General features: G+C 45.4%; 1 protein-coding gene and 2 long non-coding RNA genes across 3 annotated transcripts in view; 2 read left to right on the forward strand and 1 right to left on the reverse strand.

Annotated features, from left to right (window-relative positions):
* LOC145421025 (uncharacterized) overlaps window positions 1–27,671 on the forward strand; it is a 353,506-nt gene that overhangs the window by 151,040 nt on the left and 174,795 nt on the right. The gene's annotated exons all lie outside the window — the stretch shown is intronic.
* Window positions 1–27,671, reverse strand: part of LOC145421022 (uncharacterized) — a 104,285-nt gene that overhangs the window by 16,956 nt on the left and 59,658 nt on the right. The window lies entirely within an intron of this gene.
* LOC145421155 (trace amine-associated receptor 13c-like) lies at window positions 21,831–23,048 on the forward strand. The gene is made up of 2 exons (XM_080291008.1): window positions 21,831–21,997; window positions 22,235–23,048. The coding sequence occupies exons 1-2, from the start codon at window positions 21,831–21,833 to the stop codon at window positions 23,046–23,048; spliced, it is 981 nt and encodes a 326-aa protein (XP_080147134.1).

Here is a 27,671-nt window from a genome sequence, read left to right on the forward strand (position 1 = left end):
CCTTACAAACCCAGCAGTGAGATCTTAAGAGATCCAGCCTACGGCTCTTCAATGGGGTGTCACAGGGTCCCCAGGAAAAAAAACTTGTAAATGTAAAATAATAAAATAAATATTCTTCTGTAGCAATAACAAAGTATAACATAAATTATTCTGTAGCAATTACACAACTGTCATGGTCCTGAGTCTGAGGACTCAGTGTTTTGTGTTTCCTTATGCTTTTGTTCATTCCGAGTATGTATTCTGTTGTGATTTTGCCATTTGTTAGGTTTCTGTTCTTTGCCTGCCGGCTCCCACTTCTCTGTGTTCCCTCTGTCTGTCCATGGTGTTATTGTGTCTACTTATGAGTCCGCCTGTCAAGTTCAGTGTCCTGTCTGGTTCTCTGTCTGTTAGTTTCCTGCTTTATTGTGAAGGTCTCTGTCTGATGTGAGTGTGTTCAGTTTACGTTTCCCCTGTCCCGTCAGCTCTGATTCCTCCCAGCCGTGTTGCCCTCCTGTCTCTCATCCCCTGATTGCTGGTGTGTTTATTTAAGCCCTGTGTGTTCTCCTGCCTGTTGCCGGTTCGTCTGTGTTACTCCGTATCAGTCTGTGTTACCCTGTGTTCCACAGTGTCCTGTTCCTCATCTGCGTCTCTCTGCTTCTCATCCCTTTGTCGTATGCTCCCAGGTCTGTTATTTTTAGTTCTCCCAGTTTAGGTGTCTTCAGTTATTTGTCATGCCCCACTGCTTGTTTGCCACTAGACCTTGTAAATAAACTTCACTAGCATTTTCATCCACTGCCTGCATCTTGGGTCCTCCTTCCTCCACACCACACGGCTCGCCTTCCCAGCCGTGACAGTACGAACCGGCCACTATGGACCCAGCAGCATTCAACCCGCCCAAGGAGCTCCGGGAGGATATTGTTTACTCTGTGGACAAATTAATTAACGTTTGGCTGGAGCACGAGGGGAGAGAATTTCGCCAAGCCGTGGCTAATCGGCTACAGCGCTTGGTTTCTGGTCTCCCCTGGCTGCTCAGCTCACTTCACCCACTCGCACAGAATTTCATTCTGAACGAGCTCCGTCTTCACCCCCCGGCTGCTACCACCCACCCTGCAACTCATGCTTCACTGCCCGGTCCGACAGAGGATGTTCTGCCCGGCCCGTCGGTCCAGCCTTTAAGGGGGAAACGGCGCTCACGCTACCGACGCTCCTCGCCACAGTCGGACCTGGGGATTTCTGAGCGGCTGGCTGTGGTGAGTGGACAGGACAATATTATTGGTCTGAACTGTGGGACTGTTTACTCAGGGGTAATGTTATGTACGGCACAGGACAAAGACTGTTTATCGCCTCAAGCTCAGTTAGCCACCCGGCCAGAAGCCCAGTTAGCCGCCCGGCCAGAAGCCCAGTTGCCACCTTCACCACATTCAGCCTCACAATCCACAGCTCAATTACAGTCACAGCCAGACTTATTACAAACCATGTTACAATCCATAGCCCAGTCAGTAGCCCAGTTGGCAGAAGAATCATTAGCCTTATCCTCCGTTCAGTCTCCAACTTCCCCACCATTATTGTCTCAACCTTTACTTCAGTCACCCTCAGCACAGCCACCTGTTCAGCCATCATCTTCACCAACTCCTCCTGTACAACCAGCTAGGCCAGTTCAATCCGAAAGAAACTATTGTTCACCCATTCGTTCCAGGCAGAGATACAAACCAAACAATCTTGCAAACTTTCCTCAAGAGCGGGCTAGTTCTGAGACTGAGATGCACTCCAGGGCCTCCCCAGAGGCTGGGTTTAAGCCCCCAGCAGACTCTGGACCCCTGGAGGTCAAGAAGCCAGCTGAGGACTGCACCCGGCTGTCGCTGCCTGAGCAGCTGCAGTCTGCTATGTGTTTGCCAGAGGCCACCGTGCCTGCTGGTTCTGATCTGTACCTGCCAGAGGCCCGTGTGCCTGCTGGTTTTGTTCTGTCCCTGCCAGAGGCCCATGCTGGAGGGCCCGAGGAGCCCATCCAGCCTCCTTCCGTTTCCTCGTCAGCTGGAGGGCCCGAGGAGCCCGTCCAGCCTCCTTCCTCTTCCTCGTCAGCTGGAGGGCCCGAGGAGCCCGTCCAGCCTCCTTCCGCTTCCTCGTCAGCTGGAGGGCCCGAGGATCCGGTCCAGCCTCCATCCGCTTCCTCGTCAGCTGGAGGGCCCGAGGAGCCCGTCCAGCCTCCTTCTGCTTCCTCGTCAGCTGGAGGGCCCGAGGAGCACGTCAAGCCTCCTTCCGCTTCCTGGTCAGCTGGATGGCCCGAGGAGCCCGTCCAGCCTTCTTCCTCTTCCTCGTCAGCCGGAGGGCCCGAAGAGCCCGTCCAGCCACCAGCTGCTCCACCAGCAGCCTCATCCACGCTTGCAGCAGCAGTTTCATCCACGCCGCCGCCTGCTGCAGCGCCTCCGTCTCTAGCTTCCACACCGCCGCCAGCTGCAGCCTCCGTGTCTTCATCCTCGCCAGCTGCAGCCTCCGTGTCTTCATCCTCGCCAGCTGCAGCCTCCGTGTCTTCACCCACGCCGTCGCCTGGTCCAGCTCCAGCATCATCAGCTTCGCCTGGTCCAGCCTCTGCTTCACCCACGCCGTCGCCTGGTCCAGATTCAGCATCATCAGCGTCGCCTGGCCCAGCCTCTGCTTCAGCCTCGCCTGGCCCAGCCTCCGCTTCAGCCTCGTCTGGTCCAGCCTCCGTCTCACCTGGTGCTGCAGGGGCCACGCAGCCGTCAGGTCCCCAACTGCCGCCTCAACTTCGTCGGTCATCTGCCAGGCCGCATGTTGGGCGTCTTCGCCACCATGGCCGGCCTCCGGACTTGCATTGTCACCGCCGCTGTTGTGCGCACGGTCGGCCCCCAGAACTGTTTCCACGCCGCTGTTGCCATCCGCACGGTCGGCCCCCGGAACTGTTTCCACGCCGCTGTTGCCGTCCGCACGGTCGGCCCCCGGAACTGTTTCCACGCCACTGCCTACTGCGTGGCCGGCCTCTGGACCTGCCCCACTGCCGCTGCCTTTTACGCGGTCGGCCCCCGGAACTGTGCTGTTTTGGCCTCCGGCGCCGTCGGCCTCCGGGTCGGGCCCCCGAACTTGTCCGTCTGGGCCTTTTTGGACTCTGTCCCTGCCTACAATTAAACACATTCACCTACCAAAAATCGGGGCATCTGCTGTGGCAGCCTTTGACCACAAACTTAGTCACTGCTCGGTGACATTCGTCTATCCTGGCAAACGTGCAAACGTTAGCGCTACTGCTGGGTTGAGATTCACGAGTCCGGAGCGGAATGAAAAATACGACATTCATTTAAGGTTATCACGTGTTTTGTGAGCAAATGCTTTTGCATATTCGTAGTGTTTCCTCCCTTAAATGAAATATCTACTTTGCAAGTATTGCAAGTTGCCCTGTTGTCATCCGTTCTCGTAAAGTATAACCAAACTTTTGAGCATTTGAGCCGCTTAGGCGCCGTGTTTCCTGCCAGGTAAATGACGCTCCGCAACGTGGTCACGTCATTCCGGTCGACTGGAATCGATAAGGGAATCGTTTGCAAAAATGGCAAACAATTCTAAGGAATTGAAACAGTGGGAACCGGTTCTCAACAAGAACCGGGTTTCGATACCCATCCCTAGTTGCTGGTGTCTCTAGCTTCACATGTCCAATTCAGTAATCCTGACCTCCAGAGCTGCAAATATGCTACATTTGTTACAAGTATCGTTACTGCTAAAGGAGGCCGAGGAGTAACTAAACATCTGACACAATGAGGAAGAAAGTGCAGGAGGGACAGGTGAAGTAGCCATGCTGCTCACGAGTCGGCTACGAGCTAAGCTAAGCTAGTGAAACAGTACAGAGACAATGGAAATGGAAAATTGCACTTAGTAGTCAGTATAAGCTTTTAATGATATAAGTTTACATGTGATAGAATACTGCATGATGACCTTTTCCTTGCTTAGAACTGATTGCTCTTTTCATTGTTTAGAACTGATTGTTCTTTATAAAACGTGTTCTGATATTTTTATCTGAATCTTCCCACAGCGATAGTAAGAAGTTGAACAAGCAGTTCTGACCTCGCACACACACACACACACAATCACATATGCATATGCTCACGTATCAACATTCCACTGAACAAATGTTTTCATTTTTCTTGTGTATAAATAAAGACAAGTGCAAGAACAGAGCGCGCACTTCACAGGGCCTCCACTCTGATGTGAGCACTCTGTGACCGCCCTTGCAAGTAAAATCTGCAGCGTGTGTGTCTCCACTCTCTGACTTTCAGCTGAAGAAGTGTCTCTTGAAATAAATCTCATGACAGACAGTGAGTAAATACTTTGGCTATAAATTAGGTAGTGAGTACACGGAAAGTGTGCTTCGGATGAAGCACGTTAAGATTATATGAAAAAAGAATGTATTTAAAAGTTTTTTAATTAAATTGCTAAGCAGATAAGCTACTCAGAAACACCCACTGGCTGTATCCCAATTCAGGGTCTGCAGCCTTAAAGGCCGCATTTTAAGGCCAATTACTTCACAGCGACGCGACGAAGGCTGTCCCAATTCAAAGGCTGCTCGAAATGCGGCCCTCAAATGTGTCCTTCATTTCATTGAGTTGTAAGGATGTGGCGGTGTAGACTTCGTGGCCCAACATATCCCAGAATGCATAGTGCGGCAATGGGTGTGGATAATTTTGCCGGAAAAAAACAGCGGAAGAGGGGCGGCTGAAGAGTAAACTTTTAAAAGTAAGTACTGAATATTATGTTACTTATTTATGTGCGAATGTTTAATAACGAAGAACATTAAAACATTACTGTTGGCCACATGTCGGAAAAGTTATGTGACATTACCGATGTTTGTACTAACTTGGTTTTAAAGCCTTTAAAAAAAATAAGCGACGGCATTCTCTAAAATTTTTGATAAAAACGGAAGCTTCGAGATTGGCCTATAATTGGTAGGGTCTTTCTGATCAAAATTACTTTTTTTTAGAACGGGGTGCACTACCGCATGTTAAAAGGCAGTCGGGACACAGTCCACTAACAATGATAAATTCATTAAGAATAAGATGCAAGGCCCAATTTCCTCAAAACCTTCCTTGATAATTCGGGATGGAAGGATATCGTGCACAGAGTTTGAGTTTCTCAGTTGTTCAATTATTCCCGAGTGGGGAGTGATAACAGCTCAAAGTGAGAAAAGGTGGACATGCATCCTAAAACCAGAACAGGATTCAGCACAAGAGAGTGAGAGTGTGAAGCCTTCAGTAATAAAACCTTTCCACTAAAATGATTAAGAAATTGCTCACAGAGAGCCTGAGAGGCCGAACTCGAAGAGTCCGGACAGGGATTTATCACTGAATTAAAAATTGTGAATAACATTCGGGGATTGTGGCTATTAGTCTCAATAATGTTTGATAGGAAAGCTGCTTTAGCTGCCTTTACAGAGTTCTGGTAGAGAAAGCGGCTCCTACAAAGAATGTCATAGGATATCTGAAGCCTGTCTTTTTTCCACCTCCTTTCAGATTGACGGCAGGCACGACGTAAGGCTCGTATAGTGTCATTTAGCCATGGTTTATGAGAAGTTCTGGGACGTTTCATCTTTATAGGGGCCACAGTATCTAAGATGGAACAACAGGTGGATAGCATAGCATTGGCAAAATCATCAACCAATGGAGGTGTGTAACAGTTTGTATCAGTGAAGTCTGGATCAAAAAAGGCAAAGTTTAGAAAGGCCGTAATGAAGTTAGCCACTGTCTCAGAGTTAATGATACGTACAGGGCGATGACAGCCTTTAGAATTTAAATCAATTGCACATAGCTCAACATCAAACACAACCAACAAATGGTCAGAAATATCAGCATTATCAATGTCCATAGTACAAATATCCAAAGCATATGAGAGGACCAAATCCAAGGTATGACCTTTAAGATGAGTTGGTTCCCTGACCCACTGTGTAAGGTTAAAAGAGTCAATTAGGGCAAGAAAATCCTTGGCTAGGGGGTCATCAGCACAACAAATATGTATGTTAAAATCTCCAGTGATAAGAGCTTGATCATAACTTAATAAAAATGAACCTAAGAAGTCAGCAAATTCACAAATAAAATACCTATTATATTTAGGTGGTCAATAAATCACAGCACATAGAATCGTTGGGGGTCCGGCAAGCTCCAAAAGTTGAACCTCAAAACTAGAATAGGTAGGAGAAGGCAGTTGCCGAACTTTAAGTTTGTTTTTAAAAACAGAGGCCACGCCTCCACCTCTTCCCGAGGGCCTCGGTGAACTGAAGAATGCACAGTCCGGGGGTAGTAGCTCTGAAAAAGAAGAGGACTCACCAGGACGAATCCAAGTTTCAGTCAATAACAGAGCATCAAGCCAAGAGGTGAGGAAGAGGTCATTTAAGATGAAGGTTTTATTCACCAGCGATCTTGCGTTTAATAAAGCCATCCGAGAGATCGGCATCGTATCTCTGCTGGAAGCACGTCTTAGCTGGCTTAAATGCCTGAGCCGTACACCATCACTGGGTGACCCAATCCAAACACGAACAGGCAGAGAGACTACCGGAGAAACTGGACAGGCTTGTTTACCGACCGGACAGATCCAGCGATGGTTGAGCAGCCTGAAGGATGATGGATCCCGAGCAGATGGAAGTCGTATAATCCCCGCGGTGGTGAGGGAATTAGCTGCAGCTGATGCTTTAAGGTAAGCCTTTAAGCGAACCTGAAACCCACTCCGTTTGCCCCTCTTCCTATAGCGCTTCTTAGGCGGGTAGCAGAGAGGGGAACCGTATGAACCAGTAGAAGAAATGATACGTGGAAAGATACATCTCCAAAATTCCAGCCTTGATCCAACCCAGCATACGGGGGAAATGAAGATTTAACAAAGTATCCCGGTCATAGGTGATTAATGCATAACCTCTCAATTTTAAATACACGTAGACACTGAGGGCTATCAGGAGGGGCTATGTGCTTACCTGCTGCTCTCTGGCAGGTAGCTCCATGCCCTCCTGGGTTTGAAATGCACCTTAGAACACACATGCATCAACACTACATATGAGCGGGCGGAGGGAGGTTTGGAGTCTTCTCTCACCCCCGTTCTCTGTGACCTGCTGGAGCGGGGGGGCTAGGAGGAGGAGTTGGCCGTCCGACTGGGGTCTGGAGTGTGGGGCCTCCCTGCTGCTGCGGAGTCGGGGCGGTCTGCTTCTCCCCACCGCAGGGAAAAGGGTAACACTACCTGGGTTTGGGTGCAGTTTCCCCCTCCAGGGGCAAGGGTACCTAGACCCGGAGCTTAGAGTACGCTTGGGTACTGTGATTGTGTGTACAGTGTCTCTCTATGTCTGTCTCCACGTTGGTTGAGTGTGGAGTAAGTGCATATGAGAGCATGAGGGTGAGAATGGATGTCTGTATCTGTGTGTGCCTGTATGTCTGTGTCTATATGTCAGGTTGGGTACCAAACACCACCTCTCTGGGGACATCTCAGGCCCTCCAAGGTTTGGAGGCCTATCTCCCCCACCACTCCCCCTGCCAGTGGCAGACGCCCTCAGACATCGGTGCGTTGGTGGTTCTTTGTGTCTGGGGATGGGCGTCCAGGTACACACCGGCTCACTCCTGGTGGCTGCTTATCGGGGCCTGGAGCCTGGGGCTCGCTCGGGCCACTTCGGGGGTGGGGTGCCCTCAGCCTCTCGGCCTGGGGCTCGGTCACTCTGGCACAGCTGGCTGCCGGTGGAGCTCACGGGCACGTCACTGCAACCCCCCCTGGCTTCTGCTCCGCAGCTGCTGAGTGACCCCTCATCTGGGACTCTCCTCAGCTCTTTCTGGGATAGTGGCGCGGCTGCCCCTCTGTTGGTCTTCCTTGGTCTCTTGTGTTCTGGGGGCCTCTGCATGTCTGGAGTCTTGATCTCCTCCATACCTGCTTCATGCCCTGGAGGACGGGGCTGTGGCCCGTAATTATACATAATTATAATAAAGGTCAATCAAATGGACCAATATGGCAAGGCCATGATGATCCACTTGGTAAAATAAATCCGCTTGGCATCTTTTTTGGCCTTAAGACAACAATTCTGATGGCTAAAGATCCAAACGGGACAACAACAAAAAAAACAAAACAAAAAAAAAGATTCATCATCTGAATCTCAGAAGAGTTAGTTAATTATAGTTGAAAGAAGGGGTCTTCACAAGATGACAGAAAAAGGAGTTTCCAGCAATAACAGCCAGCCCACCTCCACGTCCAGAAAGTTGTGGTGTGGTCAGACAAATACAATCTGCAGGGCACAGTTGATTAAAATGAGCAAATTCCATACTTCGCTACCAGGTTTAAGTTAGGAACATAAAATCCAGGTTATTCCTAATAAAAAGATCATTAAGAACAAATGCCTTGTTTGAGATTGAACACTTTAATAGGGTCATCTTAATTGGCGAGGCTGAAACATCTCTGGTTGGGGCTCAGGGGCCTGGTGCAGGTTTGCCCTGCACACTCCCGAGGACTTGCCGTGGGACAGTAAGACGGTCACTAACATGGGCTGGGAAAACTGGTCTCAAACACGGCATCCTTATGAAACTCGTGAGGAGAAGCCATGCGTTCAGCTAGAAGTCTGTTTTAGCTAAAACATCCAATGTTGGGAGCCACAAGCAGGATGCTAAATCAGCGTTATTCCTAAATTTCCATAATCTCACTCAGATGCCCACTACCTTGCTTCCTCCAGTGACTTTTTGTCGGGGAATGGTGGCTTTGGTTTCTCACACACAGCTGATTGCCCAAGTGGTGGAGGGAAGCCTCCAAAGTGTTTCCCATATTTATCCATCGACTTTATTGCTGATTTGATCTGAAATAAGGTGTTTCGATCATAAACGTAGGTAGCTATAATGTCATCCACAGAGAGCAGAAGAATAGGTAATACAACACAAAACAGAAGAATAGAGACCCTGACAGCAGCATTGCCGAACAAGGGCGCCATCTTGTCTTGTATCTTGAGAAGACTTTTGAATTGATTGCACATCAGGGAGACAGGATCAAGGTTACCATGGTGTATTAGATGTGTGTTGGTGTATTAGATGTGTGTGAGTGTCTGTCTGCAGTCATCTGTAAAGTCTTTGTTGTGGAGTCTGACAGCAGTTGGAAGGAAAGACCTGTGTAATCTGTCTGTCCCACATCGTGGGTGCCGCAGCCTGCCACTGCAGGAGCAGCTCAGTGCTGTCAGAGTCTCCTGCATGGGGTGAGAGTTGTTGTTGTCCAACACGGATTACAGCTTAGCCACCATTCTCCTGTCACTCACCACCTCCACTGGGTCCAGAGGGCATCCTAGAACAGATCTGGCCCTCCGGATCAGCCTGTTAAGTCTCTTTCTGTCCCCAGCAGAGATGCTGCCGCCCCAGCAGACCACTTCACTCCAAAACACCTGAGTCTCTGCAGCAAGTAAAGCCTGCTCTGCCCTTTCCTGTAGTGGGCGTCCGAATTGTGAGTCCAGTCCAGTTTATTGTTCAGATGAACACCAAGGTACCTGTAGCTGTCCACAGTCTCAATGTCCATACCTTGAATGTTTAGTGGTTCCTTGGAGGATGTTTGTGCCTGTGGAAGTCTATCACCAGCTCCTTGGTTTTACTAGTGTTGATCTGCAGGTAGTTCAGCTGGCACCAGTCCACAAAGTCATGGGTCAGTTCTCTGTACTCCCGATCGTCCCCATCAATGATGAAGCCGACTATTGCAGAGTTGTAAGAGAACTTCTGCAGGAACCACTGGGTGGAGTTGTGGGAGAAGTCTGCAGTGTAGATGGTGAAGAGGAATGGAGCCAGAACCGTTCCCTGTGGGGCCCCCGTACTGCAGACGACCCTGTGCGACACACAGCCCTGAGTTCTCACATACTGTGGTTGGTTTTTGAGGTGTCCAGTATCCATGCTGTGAGGTGATGGTCCACTCCTGAGTTCTCCAGCTTGTCCTTCAGGACTGTGGGAAGAATGGTGTTAAAGGCACTGGAGAAATCAAAACACATGATTCTCACAGTGCTCCCGGCGGTCTCCAGGTGAGAGAGGGAACGATGCACGAGGTGAATGACGGCATTATCCACTCCAATTGCAGGCTGGTAGGAAGTGGGTCCAGTGATGAGCTCACCAGGGGCCAAAGCTGAACCAGGACCAACCGCTCCAGGGTCTTCATCAGGTGGGATGTAAGAGCCACCGTAGCTGCAGCAAAAAGAGTGCTGCAGTGGTTATTATTATATTTGCATGCTTCCAGCTCCCGTTTCAGCTCGGTGACAGCTCGTAATTTTCCACTCCCCTCTTTCTCGCTCACAGACACATAACGGGTATGTCAGTCCATTCTCCTTGCAGCACAGAATACACTGCCCATGAGGCTACATTCTTTACGGCTGTGCATGTAACACTCTGCCTGTTGCCTTCATATTAAATCATTTAAAAAAAAATATTATACACACATATATATATATATATATATATATATATATATATATATATATATATATATATATATATATATATATATGACTGATTGGCGTCAAGATGGCGGCGCACACAGTTGCAGCAGCTCGATGTACCACTGGTCGGTGTGGTGTTTGGTTATCTTTGTACGTTTTGTGTTTTGTTTTGTGTGCGATCAGTCAAGCGAATAGCATCTTCAGCAGACATGATCTTCTTAAGATCGGAGTGAGTTACCGTGTGAGCGTGACCATGGAATTTATCCACTCACACAAAATACCAGAGGAAGTAGCGAGGAGACCGGGTGCTCCTTGGATTACTATCCCGGCGGGAGGAAGACGCAGACGGCGACGAGAGAGAAGGAGGAAGCGAGGATGCCGGGCTGGCGTGCTAACCAGGCTAAGGAGGAAGCCTTTTAGACCACCACTCCCGAGTCTATATCTCTCGAATGTCAGATCCTTGGCGAACAAGATGGACGAACTAAGGTTACAAATAACAATGGACAATCACATCAAAAACTCATGTATTCTTCTGATCACTGAGTCCTGGCTGCATCAGTCCATTCCGGACTCTGCTATTGAGCTAGCAGGCTACACCGCACAGCGCCAGGACACAACAAACAATTCCGGTAAGAGAAAAGGAGGGGGAATCTGTATATACGTGAATAACAGCTGGTGTACTAATACAGTGATCATAGACCGTCACTGTTCTCCGGACATAGAATATCTGACTATCAAATGCAGGCCCATCTATCTTCCACGGGAGTTCACTGTTGTGGTAATAACAACTGTTTACATACCGCCAGATGCAAATACTAATGTGGCACTAGCGCTTTTGCACACGAACATCAACAATAGACTCAATAAATACCCTGACGCAGTGCACATTATAGCGGGTGATTTTAATCAGGTGGATTTAAAAACAGCTATCCCTAATTTTCACCAGCATGTGAAGTGTGCCACGAGAGGGGCTAACACCTTAGATAAAGTCTATTCCAACATCAAGAAGGGCTACAGGGCAAGACCCTTACCACATCTGGGCCAATCTGACCATTTATCCCTGCTCCTAATTCCTGCATATGCCCCAATCAGGAAAACTGCGTTGGCCATCACTAAAACTGTAACAACATGGCCAGAGGGCGCTCCTCAACAGCTACAGGACTGCTTTGACAGAACCAACTGGAATATCTTCCAACATCAAGACCTGGAAATGTTCACAAACAGTGTTCTCTGTTACATCAAACACTGTATAGATACTGTCACAGTGGACAAGCAGATCCGGGTTTACACCAACCAAAAGCCATGGATGACCCGGGAAGTCCAGCAGCTGTTAAAAGAGAGGAACAGCGCCTTCAGGTCCGGAAGCAGGGAGAGCTACAGCAGAGCTAGAGCCAACCTGAGAAAAGGCATTAAGAGTAAGAACAGCCGGCTGGTGTGACAGGGTGTTCAGCAGCTGACAAACTACAAGTCCAAATCAGGTATGGCTGAAGGTGACCCAGCGTTGGCGGAGGAGCTGAACATCTTCTTCACACGCTTTGAGGCCACTGCACCCTATGTCTCAGAGGAACAGCTGGATCATACAGCCCACAGCAGCAGTACCATCTTCACTCTGGAGGAGCATGAAGTGAGGCGCACCCTGGGGGCTGTTAACCCGAGGAAGGCAGCTGGCCCAGATGGTGTACCAGGACGTGTGCTGAGAGACTGCGCAGACCAGCTTGCCTATATTTTCACCAGGATTTTTAACCAATCCCTTGAACAGTCAAACGTCCCACCTTGCCTCAAGACCTCCACCATAATACCCTTGCCCAAGAAATCTCATATCTCTAGCCTAAATGACTATAGACCAGTGGCATTAACCCCGGTTGTGATGAAGTGCTTTGAGAAACTGGTGCGTTACCACATCACAGCAGCCCTACCCAGCAGCCTTGACCCACACCAGTTTGCCTACAGAGCAAATCGATCGACAGAGGACGCCATAGCAACAGCACTCAATGTAGCATTAACACATCTGGAGAGACAAGGAAGCTATGTGCGCATGCTCTTTGTGGATTATAGCTCGGTATTTAACACCATTCTTCCATACAAACTGGACGCCAAGCTAAAAGACCTGGGGCTTCCTCACAGCACTTGTAAGTGGATTAATAGCTTCCTCACCGACCGCAGACAGAGAGTGAGAGTGGGACGTTATACATCTCCAGCCCTAAATCTAAGCACTGGGTCGCCACAGGGCTGCGTGCTTAGTCCACTGCTCTACTCGCTTTATACACACGACTGCACCCCCGCCCACCAGAGCAACACCATTGTAAAGTTCGCAGATGACACTACTGTGGTGGGGCTCATATCTGGGGGTGATGAGTCTGCCTACAGAGATGAGGTGGAGAGGCTGTCTTCATGGTGCAAGGATAACAACCTTCTCCTAAACACGAAAAAGACTAAAGAACTCATAATTGACTACAGAAGACATAAGACAGAAATCCAACCACTAATCATCAGCGACGACTATGTGGAGAGGGTGGCGGACTTCCGCTTCTTGGGAGTCAGCATAGAGGGAAACCTATCCTGGAGTGTGAATACCTCTGAGCTACTGAAAAAGACACAACAGAGACTGTACTTTTTGAGAGTGCTTAGGAAGAACAACATCACACAGAGACTGATGGTGTCTTTCTATAGAGCCTCCATCGAAAGTATACTAACGTACTGCATAGGCATATGGTACGCTAGCTGCACAGTGGCTCAGAGGAAAGCACTCCAGGGGGTAATCAACGCTGCCCAAAGGACAATCGGTTGCCCTCTCCTCAAACTGAAAGACCTACACAGTTCCCGCTGCCTCAAAAGAGCCCATAACATCATAAAGGACACCACACACCCTGGACACTCCATGTTCGAACTGCTGCCTTCAGGTAAACGGTATAGAACAACATACACAAGGACTAACAGACTCAAACACAGTTTCTACCCAATTGCAATATCATGTCTCAATGCTACTAAAAGTAGATGACTTTCATTGCCCCTGCTGTCATTTGTGCCCTTGATGTTGGAATGTTTTCAAACATGTTTTGTTGGATGCCCTAACAGATTGACTGAGTGATTGATTGTCTGAGTGATACATCAACTAGGTTGTATGTTGAGTGTATGTATGGGGCCTGAGGCCTGGATTGCTTGGGTGTATTCATGAGAATACTGTATTTTTTTATATATACATATGTATTTTTATCTTTTATATCCTATCTATTATAGTTTTTAAGTATCTATCTTTCGTGATGTTGCATTGACCAGAGACATCTTTCAATTTCATTGTACTTGTGACAATGACAATAAAGAATATTCATTCATATATATATATATACACATAAAAAAAACCACCCAGCACGCCCCTGCGGGCGGTTTATCCTTCAAGCTCGGGTCCTCTACCAGAGGCCTGGGAGCTTGAGGGTCCTGCGCAGTATCTTAGCTGTTCCCAGGACTGCGCTCTTCTGGACAGAGATCTCCGATGTTATTCCCGGGATCTGCTGGAGCCACTCACCTAGCTTGGGAGTCACCGCACCTAGTGCTCCGATTACCATGGGGACCACCGTTACCTTCACCCTCCACATCCTCTCGAGCTCTTCTCTGAGCCCTTGGTATTTCTCCAGCTTCTCGTGTTCCTTCTTCCTGATATTGCTGTCATTCGGAACCGCTACATCGATCACTACGGCCGTCTTCTTCTGTTTGTCTACCACCACTATGTCCGGTTGGTTAGCCACCACCATTTTGTCCGTCTGTATCCGGAAGTCCCACAGGATCTTAGCTTGGTCATTCTCCATCACCCTTGGGGGCATCTCCCATTTTGACCTTGGGACTTCCAGGTTATACTCGGCACAGATGTTCCTGTACACTATGCCGGCCACGTGGTTATGGCGTTCCATGTATGCCTTGCCTGCTAGCATCTTGCACCCTGCTGTTATGTGTTGGATTGTCTCTGGGGCATCTTTACACAGCCTGCACCTGGGGTCTTGCCTGGTGTGATAGACCCCAGCCTCTATGGATCTTGTACTCAGAGCTTGTTCTTGTGCTGCCATGATTAGTGCCTCTGTGCTGTCTTTCAGTCCAGCTTTGTCCAGCCACTGGTAGGATTTCTGGATATCAGCCACCTCCTCTATCTGCCGGTGGTACATACCGTGCAGGGGCCTGTCCTTCCATGATGGTTCCTCGTCTCCCTCTTTCTTGGGTTTCTGCTGCCTGAGGTATTCACTGAGCACTCGGTCAGTTGGGGCCATCTTCCCAATGTATTCTTGGATGTTCGTTGTCTCATCCTGGACTGTGGTGCTGACACTCACCAGTCCCCGGCCCCCTTCCTTCCGCTTAGCGTACAGCCTCAGGGTGCTGGACTTGGGGTGAAACCCTCCATGCATGGTAAGGAGCTTTCTTGTCTTTATGTCAGTGGCTTCTATCTCCTCCTTTGGCCAGCCTATTACCCCAGCAGGGTACCTGATCACGGGCAGGGCGTACGTGTTGATGGCCCGGATCTTGTTCTTACCATTCAGCTGACTCCTCAGGACTTGCCTGACCCTCTGCAGGTACTTGGTGGTTGCAGCCTTTCTAGCGGCCTCTTCATGGTTCCCATTTGCCTGCGGGATCCACAGGTACTTGTAACTGTCCTCTATGTCTGCAATGTTGCCTTCTGGTAGTACAATCCCCTCAGTTCTGACTACCTTCCCTCTCTTTGTTACCATTCGACTACACTTCTCCAGTCCGAACGACATTCCAATGTCATTGCTGTATAGCCTGGTAGTGTGGATCAGTGAATCGATGTCTCGTTCACTCTTGGCATACAGCTTTATGTCATCCATGTACAGGAGGTGGCTGACAACTGCTCCATTCCGTAGTCGGTATCCGTAGCCAGTCTTGTTAATGATCTCACTGAGGGGGTTCAGGCCTATGCAGAACAGCAGTGGGGACAGAGCATCTCCTTGGTAGATCCCGCACTTGATGGTGACTTGTGCTATGGGCTTGGAGTTGGCCTCTAGTGTTGTACGCCACATCCCCATTGAGTTCCTGATGAAGGCTCTTAGGGTCCTGTTGATCTTGTACAACTCTTCATACTGGAGACCCTTTCTTGGATATCTGCCACTGTGATGGTTACTGGACCCTGTTCAGGGAGGTCGCTATGGTCTGCCCTCAGATCCACTAGCCACTGAGCATTGCCGTTATGGGTTGCGTCCTTCTCCCATATGCTCTTCCAGTATTGCTCCGTCTCCAGCCTTGGTGGTGCTCTTATTGTTCCCTTGCCACTGAGAGTACACCTTTGCTGGTTCTGTGGAGAACAGCTGGTTTATTCTCCTGCCTTCTATCTCTCTGGTGTACCTCCTCAAGCGGCTGGCCAAGGCTGTGAGTCTTTGCTTGGCAGTTTCCAAGGCCTCAGGTATGGACAGTTTGCTGTATTTCTTATGCACCTTCTTTGCCGCACCTTTCTGCAACTCCGTTAGTTGGCTAACCTCCCTCCGTGCTACTTTGATCTTCCCCTCTAGCCTCCTTCTCCATGGAGGGTACTGCCCCTTGTGGCTGTTCAACTTGTAGCCAAGCATCTCACAGATCACTGCTGCCGTAATGTAGATCAGCTTGAAAGAAGGGACTGCTTTTAAATCAAAGGAACTGTAAAAATTATGAAGTTAAAAGCACCAAAGATTCAGAAATAATGCAGATATATTCCTCTAGTGATAACCTGCGAACACTTTCACTGTCCCTCTGGAGGTGTGCAGGTTTGCGTTTAAATTAGCTCATGCATATTTGTGAGAAACTTTATAGTTATCTCAGTGAGTTTCTCCTAGACTCGAAATAGTCTACCTGTCTCTTTATTTACCTTTAATTTTTTTTTCATTTTGACTTGCCTGAATGTTTGAATCAGAGTTCAAATTTTTCTCTGCTTTCATCTTCCGAGAGTTTACCCCTCTGAGATCTGAACAGTCTCATTGCTGTTCTTCTTTTTGAGGCAAGCAATGATGTCAGTTACTGAAAGAGGATCAGATTTTATAGCTCTCATACTGCTTCATCAGTACCCAGCACATATTCTTCAATTGAAGAACAACATGGCACTCACTCCGCAGAGGCTCGTACATAATGAAAAATATGCAGCAGTTGAGCATCAAGGTCATTGTCGAATAGGATTTCTCAAGAGGGCTGAAAAGTCATCTACAGAGTGAGCAAATAAGGCCAGGTGGCTGATGAACTCCAGGAATAGTTTGACAAACCCTATCGCCAGTGACAAATTAAAGTGTCAGCGGCCGGCCTGTGTGGCATCACATTACCTGTGTTATTCTGTGATAAGTCTCATTGCCGAGCCAGCAGCACATGGTCGTCTGGAAAACAGCCTGAGACAGCTATGAAGACAGAGGTACAGTAACAGGAGACCTGGGCAGATGCTTGTCGCTGAGTATTGATTGGACCAGACGTCCAGACGACTTTAACAGCCACTGACGCAGGCTGTCGAGCTAGAGTGGAAGCTACCTCTTCTTAGCTCCCACGTCAAACTGAAAAGAAACTTGAATAAAATGTGCAGTTATGTATTGTTACATAGCATCAGCTAATATGCTAATGTTTCCTGGGGACATATAGCCTATTTACACATTCATTTTCAAAGGTACTGAGCAGCCATTATGTTAGTTTGTGACACAGGCAGCTTTTACAATACATTTTCATGTAGTACTATTGCACATACTGTGTTTTCTAGATAACAGCTAACTGCTATCATTATACCAAAGAAGCTGGAAGAGTTATTATCCTATGTGTACCACTTAAGGTTGTTTGGAAGTAACATTCACGATTACTCATAGGAAAAGTAGTTTATCATACACCGTGGTCTTTAAACACAGTTTAAAGTTTAACGAGTCAGCTGTTGTTACACTTGCTGTTGTAATAAGTTAACACGTAGCCTCAGATTTTGAGATGTTTGTGATTGGACTGATCCTGTGTCTTCATTTATGTTATAGGAGAATTGTGAGTAGGGCTGAGAATGCTCCCAGGGATGTTAGTGGTGTGATTGCATGGAAAATGTAAGACTGATGCAAATGTTGACATGGTACCTCAAACTACATTGATTTAAATTCTAATGTCTTGTTCTTTATCTCTGAAATGATATGGAGAGTCATCACACCACTTATCTCTATGGACCATGCCAGTGATTTTCTCTTTAGTCTTCATAAAACACCAGAAATGGTGAATGTAGCGTGTCTACTCTAAATCTAGTTCAAAAAAATTAAACGGGGAACATAGAAAATATTTTAAATCGCAAGCTTCTATTTCTGCTGTTTCTTTGCTGACTTGCATTATGAGACTTTGTAAAATTATAAGACACGAAAAGAAATTTGTATCACCTTTAACATAGTATTAAGGTGACACAAAATACAGGGAGTGCAGAATTATTAGGCAAGTTGTATTTTTGAGGAATAATTTTATTATTGAACAACAACCATGTTCTCAGTGAACCCAAAAAACTCATTAATATCAAAGCTGAATGTTCTTGGAAGTAGTTTTTAGTTTGTTTTTAGTTTTAGCTATTTTAGGGGGATATCTGTGTGTGCAGTTGACTATTACTTTGCATAATTATTAGGCAACTTAACAAAAAACAAATATATACCCATTTCAATTATTTAATTTTACCAGTGAAACCAATATAACATCTCCACATTCACAAATATACATTTCTGACATTAAAAAACAAAAAAACAAATCAGCGACCAATATAGCCACCTTTCTTTGCAAGGACACTCAAAAGCCTGCCATCCATGGATTCTGTCAGTTCCTTTGATTTAAAAGTTTGTACATTTTTAAGCTGTGACATATTAACAAACACAAGTGTTATAAATGCATTTTCATGATTTGCATGTAATTAGAGCAAAGTCCATCCAAAGTCCAACCGTTCCCTGAAACAGTGCAACAATTCCCTGAAAGTGACTTGAAAGTATAAAACAAAAGCCTGAGACAAATGCAAGCACTCTTGATGAACTCTTATGTGTATATGAGGAAGAACAGTTGTCATTTGTCTTTTTATGTTTGTTTATAAGTCTTTGACATAGATTCACAGTATGGACCCAAACCTATAAACACTCTCTACAATGTGAAAACTGTGAGAGTTTTTTTTTTGTACACTGAATTTTCAAACTTTGCCTGGCCTCCATCCAGTGTCCAGAGGTTTGCAAACAAAAACGTCTTTAAAGAAATTGCAAAAGAGGTCCATATTTACTTTCCCTAAAAGGATCCATTAGCCAACCTGAGAGTTGTAATACACACTTCCCTAAAGCTTAAACTTGGACCAGGGGTCAGTTGAGGGCCGTAGGCTGCAGGGCTCGAAGGTATACAAGAAAGAAACATGCCTGCTTCACCAAAGGGCATTCTGAAATTATTAAACTCTAACCTGTGTCAGGGTTCCTGGGTCGTTGACCCAGTGATTTCAGTTTGTTCATGTTCAGTTTAGTTCGCCACATTAATGTTCTCACTTCCTGTTTTTCCCCCGTGTCAGCTTGTCTCCCATGTCATTAGTCAGATTATGTTCAGCCCTGTACTCACCTGTTTCCAATCATTGTCATCATTCAACCTGTGTATTTAAGTTCCTCAGTTTCACCAGTTCTCTGTCGTGTCATTGATGTTATGTCGTCGTCTCCGTCTGTATGTTCAGCTAGTCAGCCAGCCATTCTTCCAGTTTTTCAGCCAGCCAGCCACTCCATCGTTCCTGCTTTATTCATTCACCCTCCAATAAATCTTCTTCATTTCTGCACCGTGAGTCCAGCGTTTGGGTCATCTCTTCCACGCCTCCACACACAACCTCTGACAACCTGAAGTCATCTAGCATAGCTTTAAATTCCAATTTAACATGTTCAGTCATTTTTTGATTGCAGTGCAGTGCTATGTGTTGCACCCCAATTGACAGCTAAAAGCCTATACACAAATGAGGACTTTCTGTAGCAGAGGAATGAGGAAGATTCACTTTAATCTCCATGACTGTACTTCCTTGCTTCTGTCCCAGGGATTTGGTACTACAGATCTCTGTTTTCTATACAAAAGAAAAAAAAAAAAAAGAAAGAAAGAAGGGACTGCTATCACAGCTAGAGATTGACGAGGTACACACACACACACACACACACACACACACACACACACACACACACACACACACATATATATATATATATATATATATATATATATATATATATATATATATATATATATATATATTCATGTCATTATGAGACATGAGATTGAGAACCAGTAGTGATGTGCGATACCACTGATTTCCTGATTCGATACCAAGTAATATTCAGGGTGGTATTGACGATACTGATCCGATACCAATACTTTGTACAAAAACCTTAATATTTCATTGTATTTCATATATAATTGCATTATGTAATTGTAATAATAATATAATAATATAGCTTTATAATGATTACAGGACATCAGACTACTTGTTCTTATTGCTTAATAATGCAGAATAATCATATAGAAATAAAAAACCTGAAGGTGTGCGCTATTTGAACACGTTTCCTGCCTGCAGCACTAAAGGACTCCGTGAGAGACGTCTGTCTCGCCGTAGCAGCACCTGTCCCTCTCCTCCTGTTCAGTTCACCTCAACATACGCTCATCATATTCTGTGATATAATTTACTCTGAGCACGCTAATGGCGCATGCGCACTCACAAAGGAACCTTCTGACCAACTTTACACAAACATCACATTGGGGAGACATGTCAGAAAGGTAGGCTGATAGGAAAAAAATGACGAAAATACATAACATGAGGTGAGAGGAGGAGAACAAAAACTCCACTCAGACTGAGCTCCTAGTGGGAGAACAGTTTGATAACAGAAAAAACACCTCAGCACAAAAAGCACATGACTATCAATACACCATAGAAACACAAGACAAGCAACAGGGGCGGGTAAAGGGTAAGATAGAGCCGGTGTAGACAGCGCATCCGGTCCTGCAGCATGTCTGCGCTGGTCCAGTCGACCGCCATCTTCCCCGGGAGGGGACAAGCATCGAAGGCGTTTGGAAAGGGAGGGGGGATGAGTGTGTGCATATCAGTGTATGTGTGTGTGTGTCCAGAGTGCAGCTGAGACAGTGTCCTTCGCCCTGCCAGGCTAGGTAAACACTCTGCCAGCCAACCCAGGTGGCCTTGCATGGAATGGGGGGAACAGTCTAAACACAGTCGTTATCAGGGTGTTGTTGTTCAGCTCCAGCCTTGAGGCCGCAGCTGGCGCCGAAGGGGTCTCCGCATGAAGTGATGATGGCTTTTACTTTAGTGCGAACAACTCATATGAATTTCAAAGCTGTTCTAACAGTCCAACACTGGTCTCTCAATCTCCCGTTGGAGAGCCGCCAGCTTTCTATGATGTTATCCAAACTTACGTTCTGTGATGTTGTCATTCTTTTTGCCCAAAGAGCAGGTTCTGAGAATTCACGACCGCAGTGCACTTCCCCAAGATGTGATCGAATTTGCACTCAAAGGTGTTGTTCCAGCGAGCCCCTCCAGATGTAATCCAGTTTTTCACTCAGAGGTCTTGTTCTGAGTATTCACGGCAACTGTGCGTTCTCCAAGATCTTCTCCGTGCTGCACGCCTCATCCCATCATTTCAATCCCAGCGGGCAGCCTTGTGGGGGGTTTGAACAGCCGGTTCCACTTGATTAATTCTTTGATAAGTCAGGGCCAAGCCAGCGCCGATCAGCAAGAACCCTGTTACCATGGTTCTGAATAGGTAGATATCTTCAGCGCTCAGGCTCACCCGAGCCCCGACTTCTCGTTGAGAAGGGGGTGTCAATTGCATTTAGGGACCAGTTGATCAAATCCATAATTCCTCTTTTAGGTTTTAGAGAACAGACTGTGAGAGAGTGTTCCAGGGAAAAGTAAGTACAAGTTAGCTTGGCGAAACTCCAAAAGCTGGCCACTGTCCTTGACCCATGCAGGTAAATAAAACTATTTTTTAACTTATTGTTACTGTTTCTTCAAAAAGCTCTATAGTTGACAATTATTGTGGAGATTAATATAGACTTTCCTGAACTGTCTACTACAGGTTTGTGACTGAGCTTCTTGGAGGTGAGACATACTTTTCATATTCAGTGGTCTTACCTGCTTTCTGCCACCTGCATCACACCTTGGAGTTGTCCCACCCCCCATGTCCATGTCTATTATTTGATTCTGTCACCCACTAAAATCCTTTTGAATAAAAAAAAAAAGGATTTGTGCTTTGAGGCAATTTTTTTTGAGCGATTAACTGCGATTAATCAAGATTAATTCATTACGAAGCCTGTAATTAATAAGATTGTTTTTTAATTGAGTCCCACCCCTGCTTTTTACATATTTCTATCACTTAGTACTATTTCTGCTTCTGAAGGTGTGGCATTTAATAAAAAGGGGAGGACAAAGATATATGCTGTATGACACAGAATATGATTAGCAGCTCGCCTCACTGTGATGATGGAGGAACCTGAACTCTGCTTTCCAAAACTCCTTAATATCTCCTGCAGGAGGCCAAAGCGTCCTCACTTTGAGATCATGCTAACTTACATTCTGCTCTCCTTCATTTCTTTGCTTACTGTGATTCTTAACCTGCTGGTCATTATCTCCATCTCACACTTCAGGTATGAAAATGTTTCATTATCTCCAAATATTGAATAATTATTTTAATAGTTTAGTTAATTGTGCTGTGTAGCAACATAGCAGTAATAGTAATTAAAACCATAATATGATCTGTATCTACAAGTAAGAGTAGACCTTTTTTTAATGAAGTGCATTTCTATTTCAGTTTTCCTTGTATGTGCATCCACATGCATTTTTTGATGCAGGAAACTAAATATGATGCTCCTTTTTCTCTCCAGGCAGCTCCACACCCCCACCAACTTCCTCCTTCTCTCTCTGGCTGTCGCTGATTTCTTTGTAGGTCTCCTTATGTTCTTTCAAATAGTGCTCATCGATGGATGCTGGTTCCTCGGTGACATCATGTGCACTCTGTATCAGTATCTAGCATTCATTATTACTTCAGCCTCAGTAGGAACCATGGTGATCATATCTGCTGATAGGTATTTGGCTATTTGTTACCCTCTGCATTACTCCACCCAAATCACGCAACAAAGAGTTAATATATGTATAAGTTTGTGTTGGTTTTTTTCTGTGATCTTTCAGAGTTTGATTGTGAAGGATAACTTGAAACAACCAGGAAGGTATAACTCCTGCATTGGAGAGTGTGTCTTTGTCGTTAACTACATTGCTGGGCTTTTTGATCTTTTGTTTTCCTTCATTGTTCCCATTACTGTGATTGTAGTTCTGTATCTGAGAGTGTTTGTGGTGGCTGTGTCTCAGGCTCGTGCCATGAGGTGTCAACTTGCAGTCACTCACCAGCGATCAGTTACAGTAACTGTTACGAAATCGGAGCTGAAAGCAGCCTGGACTCTTGGTGTTGTTGTAGTTGTGTTTCTTATATGCATGTGCCCATATTACTGCGTTGCTCTCACAGGCCAAGATAACTTCCTAAATGCTTCATCTGCTGCCTTTGTAATTTGTTTGGTGTACTTTAACTCTTGCCTAAACCCTATCATTTATGTCTTTTTTTATCCCTGGTTCAGAAAGTCAATCAAACTTATTTCTACTCTTCAAATACTGCAGCCTGACTCCCGTGAGACTAACATGCATTAAGAACACTTTTTAAAACCGTACCCATAAACAGGACAATGTACTTAGTCACAATGAAGACTTGAAAGTTCAGATAAAGCAATATGTTGGCAAACATATTTATATATGTATCTGCTTCCACATGAGTACTTGCAATTACAAAAAAACAGTTTCCTGGTACTTTGTACTCTAAATTAAGATAAAATACTTTCTCGAGCACTTTCTGTGACCGCAGACATTAGCATATACATTTTATTTTGTAATGTTTTCATAGGCTTGAAGGACAGCCATCAACAATATTAGGAAGTAATGTTTTAAAAAACAAGTAAAAAAAAAAACAGTTAAACAATGTTTTTTCTTGCATTTCTTGCATTTTAGATTCTTAAAAATAGCCACTTTTGCCTGCTCACTGCCGGTCAAAAGTTTTTGCACATAATTTTTCCTTTTTTGTTATTGAATATTATGCAGTTTAATGTCTCATTGCACTCTGAAATGAAAGCATGGTACAACTAAGTTATTGGGATTAAAAAAGAAATCATGGAATTAGTTTATAGACCAAAATGTATTCTAAACTTTTGACTCATTAAAGTACCCCCCTTTGGCAAATATAACAGCTGAACACACCCGTTGCTGTAGGATGAAACCCCGATTAACTAGGTGTATATTGCGGGTATTGCATGGCGCTGCAGAATGCTGTGGTAGCTGTTTTGGTTCAGGGTGCTTCTCACTCTGTAAATCACCAACCCTAGATGGAGCAAATAGCCCCAAACCATCCATTTGCAGCATTCCAACGGTGGTGTTTCATGGCTGAGACAAGCCTCTTTGTCTTATCCTGACATCATACCAGTGGTTTTCTTGCTGCAACTTGTCCTGTCAAATCTGCAGCTCAGTCTTCTCTTCACAGTTGAAACTGAGACTTGCTCATGTTGGGATTCAGAGATTCTTTTATTGCTACCATATAATTTGCCTTATGAAGAATGTATTAATAACATGTTTCACAGTATCATTTATCAGTAATATTTCCTACAGGGTTTATATTGCATTGAATATGTCTGTCATCACATTGACCTTTCTATTCTTACAGGTTGAGTTTATTTTATACACAATGCATAAATGTGCTTGGTTAGAGTTGATGTTCCATTCTAGAAGGTTTTAAGCTTCACTGGCATGACTGTCCAGATGATACATGTTGAGAGGAGATGAGAACATAGCAGGTTAATTGCATGCACGCTTACAATACACATATTAATCTAGTAGCAGGTCTGAGTTAAGGCCTAAGCGTCTTCTACTTCAGTTTGAGACTGGCTGCAAAGTACTCTACTTAGTGATTAATGACGAGGGTCCATTATTAGCTCTCAGAGATGCTAAGACCTGAAGTTATTACCTTAAAAGGCAAGCAATGTAGAAAAGAGAAGTTATATGTCGGTTTATGGTTATTAGAAGTGTACGTGATGTACCCTTGTCTGTACAAGTTGAACTTTTGCCCGTCTGTCACCATGTATTTTTGAACTGTATTGACGTAGGTGTGATATTTTATCCTATAAAACCAGAACCCATTGTATTCTTGTCAGAGCAACCCATTCCGTATGCTGATGGTTGGTTGTTCTCCTGTAATAATAAAACTCATCGTTTGATTGCACTTTTCCGGAGCCTCCGTCGTTTGTTGTCTGGTCTAAAGTTGATCGATTTCGCAGCACTCACTACGACCACTATTAAGCTGTGCTTGAAGCTGTTGTTCTGTGAGACGCCATCAAACAAGCTGTTAGCTCTCTGAAACTGTCCTCTGATTCAGTTGTGTCTTTGGGTCTGCAGACCTCTTCCTGTCAAAGTTTGTTTCTGAGACTTTGGATGGTGAAGGAAACTGTACTCACCAGCACCTTTATTTTCTTTGCAATTTCTCTGTAGGACAGACCTACATTTATAAGTGTTATGATGGTCCGTCTCTCTTCCCTTGTTAATTGGATTTTTCTTGCAAAACACTACTTTCTGCAGTACAATACTGTTCAACTGATGCTGACAAGGGTATGGTACCACAGTGTGTTCCAGCACTGCTTTTATGCAGACAGAGGGGGCTGTAAGTCATCCAGAAAAGTTGGAATACCTGTTGGAGTTAGTAGCAGCAGCTTTCAAGGCCTCATCAACCTCCATTGCACACACACACACACCCACACACACACACACATGCTCGCACATGTATACACACACACCACACGCAGTGCTTTTAACTGTTATGATACACACCATCTATGGTTTTGCAATGGGTGTTTGTGTAACTGTTTGTCACTGAATAAGAGGCAGCATGGGGACACTGGTAGTTGAAGTTGACTGGGATCAGGTGAGGAGCTTTCAGGTCCAAGAGCTGACCAGGCTTCCCTTGTGCAGCAAGTGTAAACTGACTGAGAAGAATTGTCTTGCTTTGTTCACGGTGATAAGTCTCTGAAACAGCGGGGCCTGCGAGTGCAGACCCAACATTTATTTGGTCCTTCAGAGCTGGATCCCAAGAACTGGCCTTCCACCGAGGAGGGGGGAGGACACACCAAAGTCTGTCGACAGCCAGGACACCCAGGGCGCCTGATGAAAGCCCCGGAATATGAATTTGTGGCCAGGATTGCACAGGACCAAGCTGAAGAGGAGAACTGCCACAAGACTGCTGCAAGGTGGAGAGGAAACCAGAGTGGAAGGAGCAGGTGAGGTTGTTTAGTGTGGGAAATCAAAATTGGGTTAGCAAACCTGGGAGAAAAACTGACTGCTGTAAGTGGGAAAATTGAGAAGGTGTCTGAAGCACTGCAAAGAGAAAGGTACAGAAAGTCACACACACAAACAGAAAATGCATTAATCCTACTAACACATACACACATACAATAAAGCTCATGAAGACCAGACAGCATCATAAGCATGTGTTTCTGTTTTATCATCTTGTCCGGTTCACGTAGTGAGATGAAAAGTGATATGTAGACTAGTGGACTAGTATTATATTAGTAAAAATGACTGAATTATAGTAGGGGTGAACAGAATGCTGGAGAGGGGTTCTGAATGAGTGAAACTAATAGATCATTGAGTTTCTTGTTTCTCATGTGTGGCGAAAGTTTTAACATAGCACGCATCTGGTAACATGGGAAGAAACTCATTGTGTCTCTGAAACTCACTGTTTCAGAGACTTTGAGACAGCTATCCATGCCTTCATTTTATCTCGCCTCAATTTTTGTAATAGTCTTTACTCAGGTGTCAGTCTGTCATCATAGTCAACTGTAACTGGTCCAAAATGCTGCAGCACGGTTACTAACTGGCACACACAAGTGACACCACATATCCCCCATACTGGCATCCTTACACTGGCTGCCAGTTAGTTTTCCAATTGATTTTAAGCTTTTGTTATTCATTTTTAAGGCATTGCGCAGGTTAGCACCCACATACCTTTCTGCTCTTTTGAATGGAAACACTCTTGCATGATCAATGAGGTCTGCAGATCAATTGCTCCTGGCTGTCCTGAGGTCCAGATTCAAGCACAGAGGAAATCGGACCTTTGCTGTGACTGCTCCTTCAAATCAGGACCACCCCAACATTAAACACTTTCACAACCTGTTTGAAAACCCACTTTAATTCCTTGGATTTTAAATCAGAATGAGTTTGTACTACATTTGTCTTTTTTATTACTCAGACTTTCTCATTTTATGCTTCTTTTCTTAAATTTTGTCATGTCTTCTTATGTTTTTTTCTCTTTTGATTGTTTTAAATGTACAGCACTTCAGTCAACAGTTGTTGTTTTAAATGTGCTGTATAAATAAATTTGACTTTAGCTTTATATAGCGCTTTTCTACTGTACTTGAGCTTTCGATTGGTTGTATACAACATGTCTTATTCACCCTTTCACAGCCAGTCGTAAAGGCATTTTTTAATGCTTTTCTACCTAAGTGCTTTCTATTTAAAATGAACTTGCATTCATAATCCAGTGAACACAAGAGAGCAACTTGGGGTTCAGTATCTTGTAGACTGTAGCAACTAAGGATCAAGCCACCAACTTTTCTATTAGTAGATGACCTGGTGACTGACCTACCTATCTACAGGCATCTCTGCAGAACCATCTTTAGCTGCAAGAACTTGAAGACTTCTTGCAGTAGTAGGTGCAGTTGTGAAGTAGGTACAGGTGGTAGTGCTAGGGAGGCGACAGGGCAGATTGGGCTGATTGGATAATCAGGCTTTCACCTATATCAAGAAGTGGCAGGGACCAGAGAAGAAAGCTGTGCTGGAAGCTAAACAGTTGAAAAGTTGCACAAAACAGACTAAAAACAACTGACTGCAAATAAAAAATCCCCAACCCTGCACCTGTGTATGTCACGATTCGGCTGTGTGGCAGGCAGGAGAGGACCCAAACGCACACTCACGGGGACACGGGGAATAAACTCAGAGAGCACAGCTTTATTGCTGGAAAGGCAGATCACGGGTAATACAAAACTAAACTGGGAAAAACTAAATATAAAGCTCACCAAGAAACACAGGGAGAATCACACACAGCATGAGGGAGAACGCGACACCGAACTGAGGGAGACACAGACAGAAATACACAGAGGGTTAACGAGGGAAGTGGGAACACACGGGGAACACAGCTGACACAGATAACCATAACGAGACAGGGCAGGAGTGAACACA

Source organism: Astatotilapia calliptera, chromosome 16, assembly GCF_964374335.1.
Source record: "Astatotilapia calliptera chromosome 16, fAstCal68.1, whole genome shotgun sequence".
NCBI classification, from domain to species: domain Eukaryota; kingdom Metazoa; phylum Chordata; class Actinopteri; order Cichliformes; family Cichlidae; genus Astatotilapia; species Astatotilapia calliptera.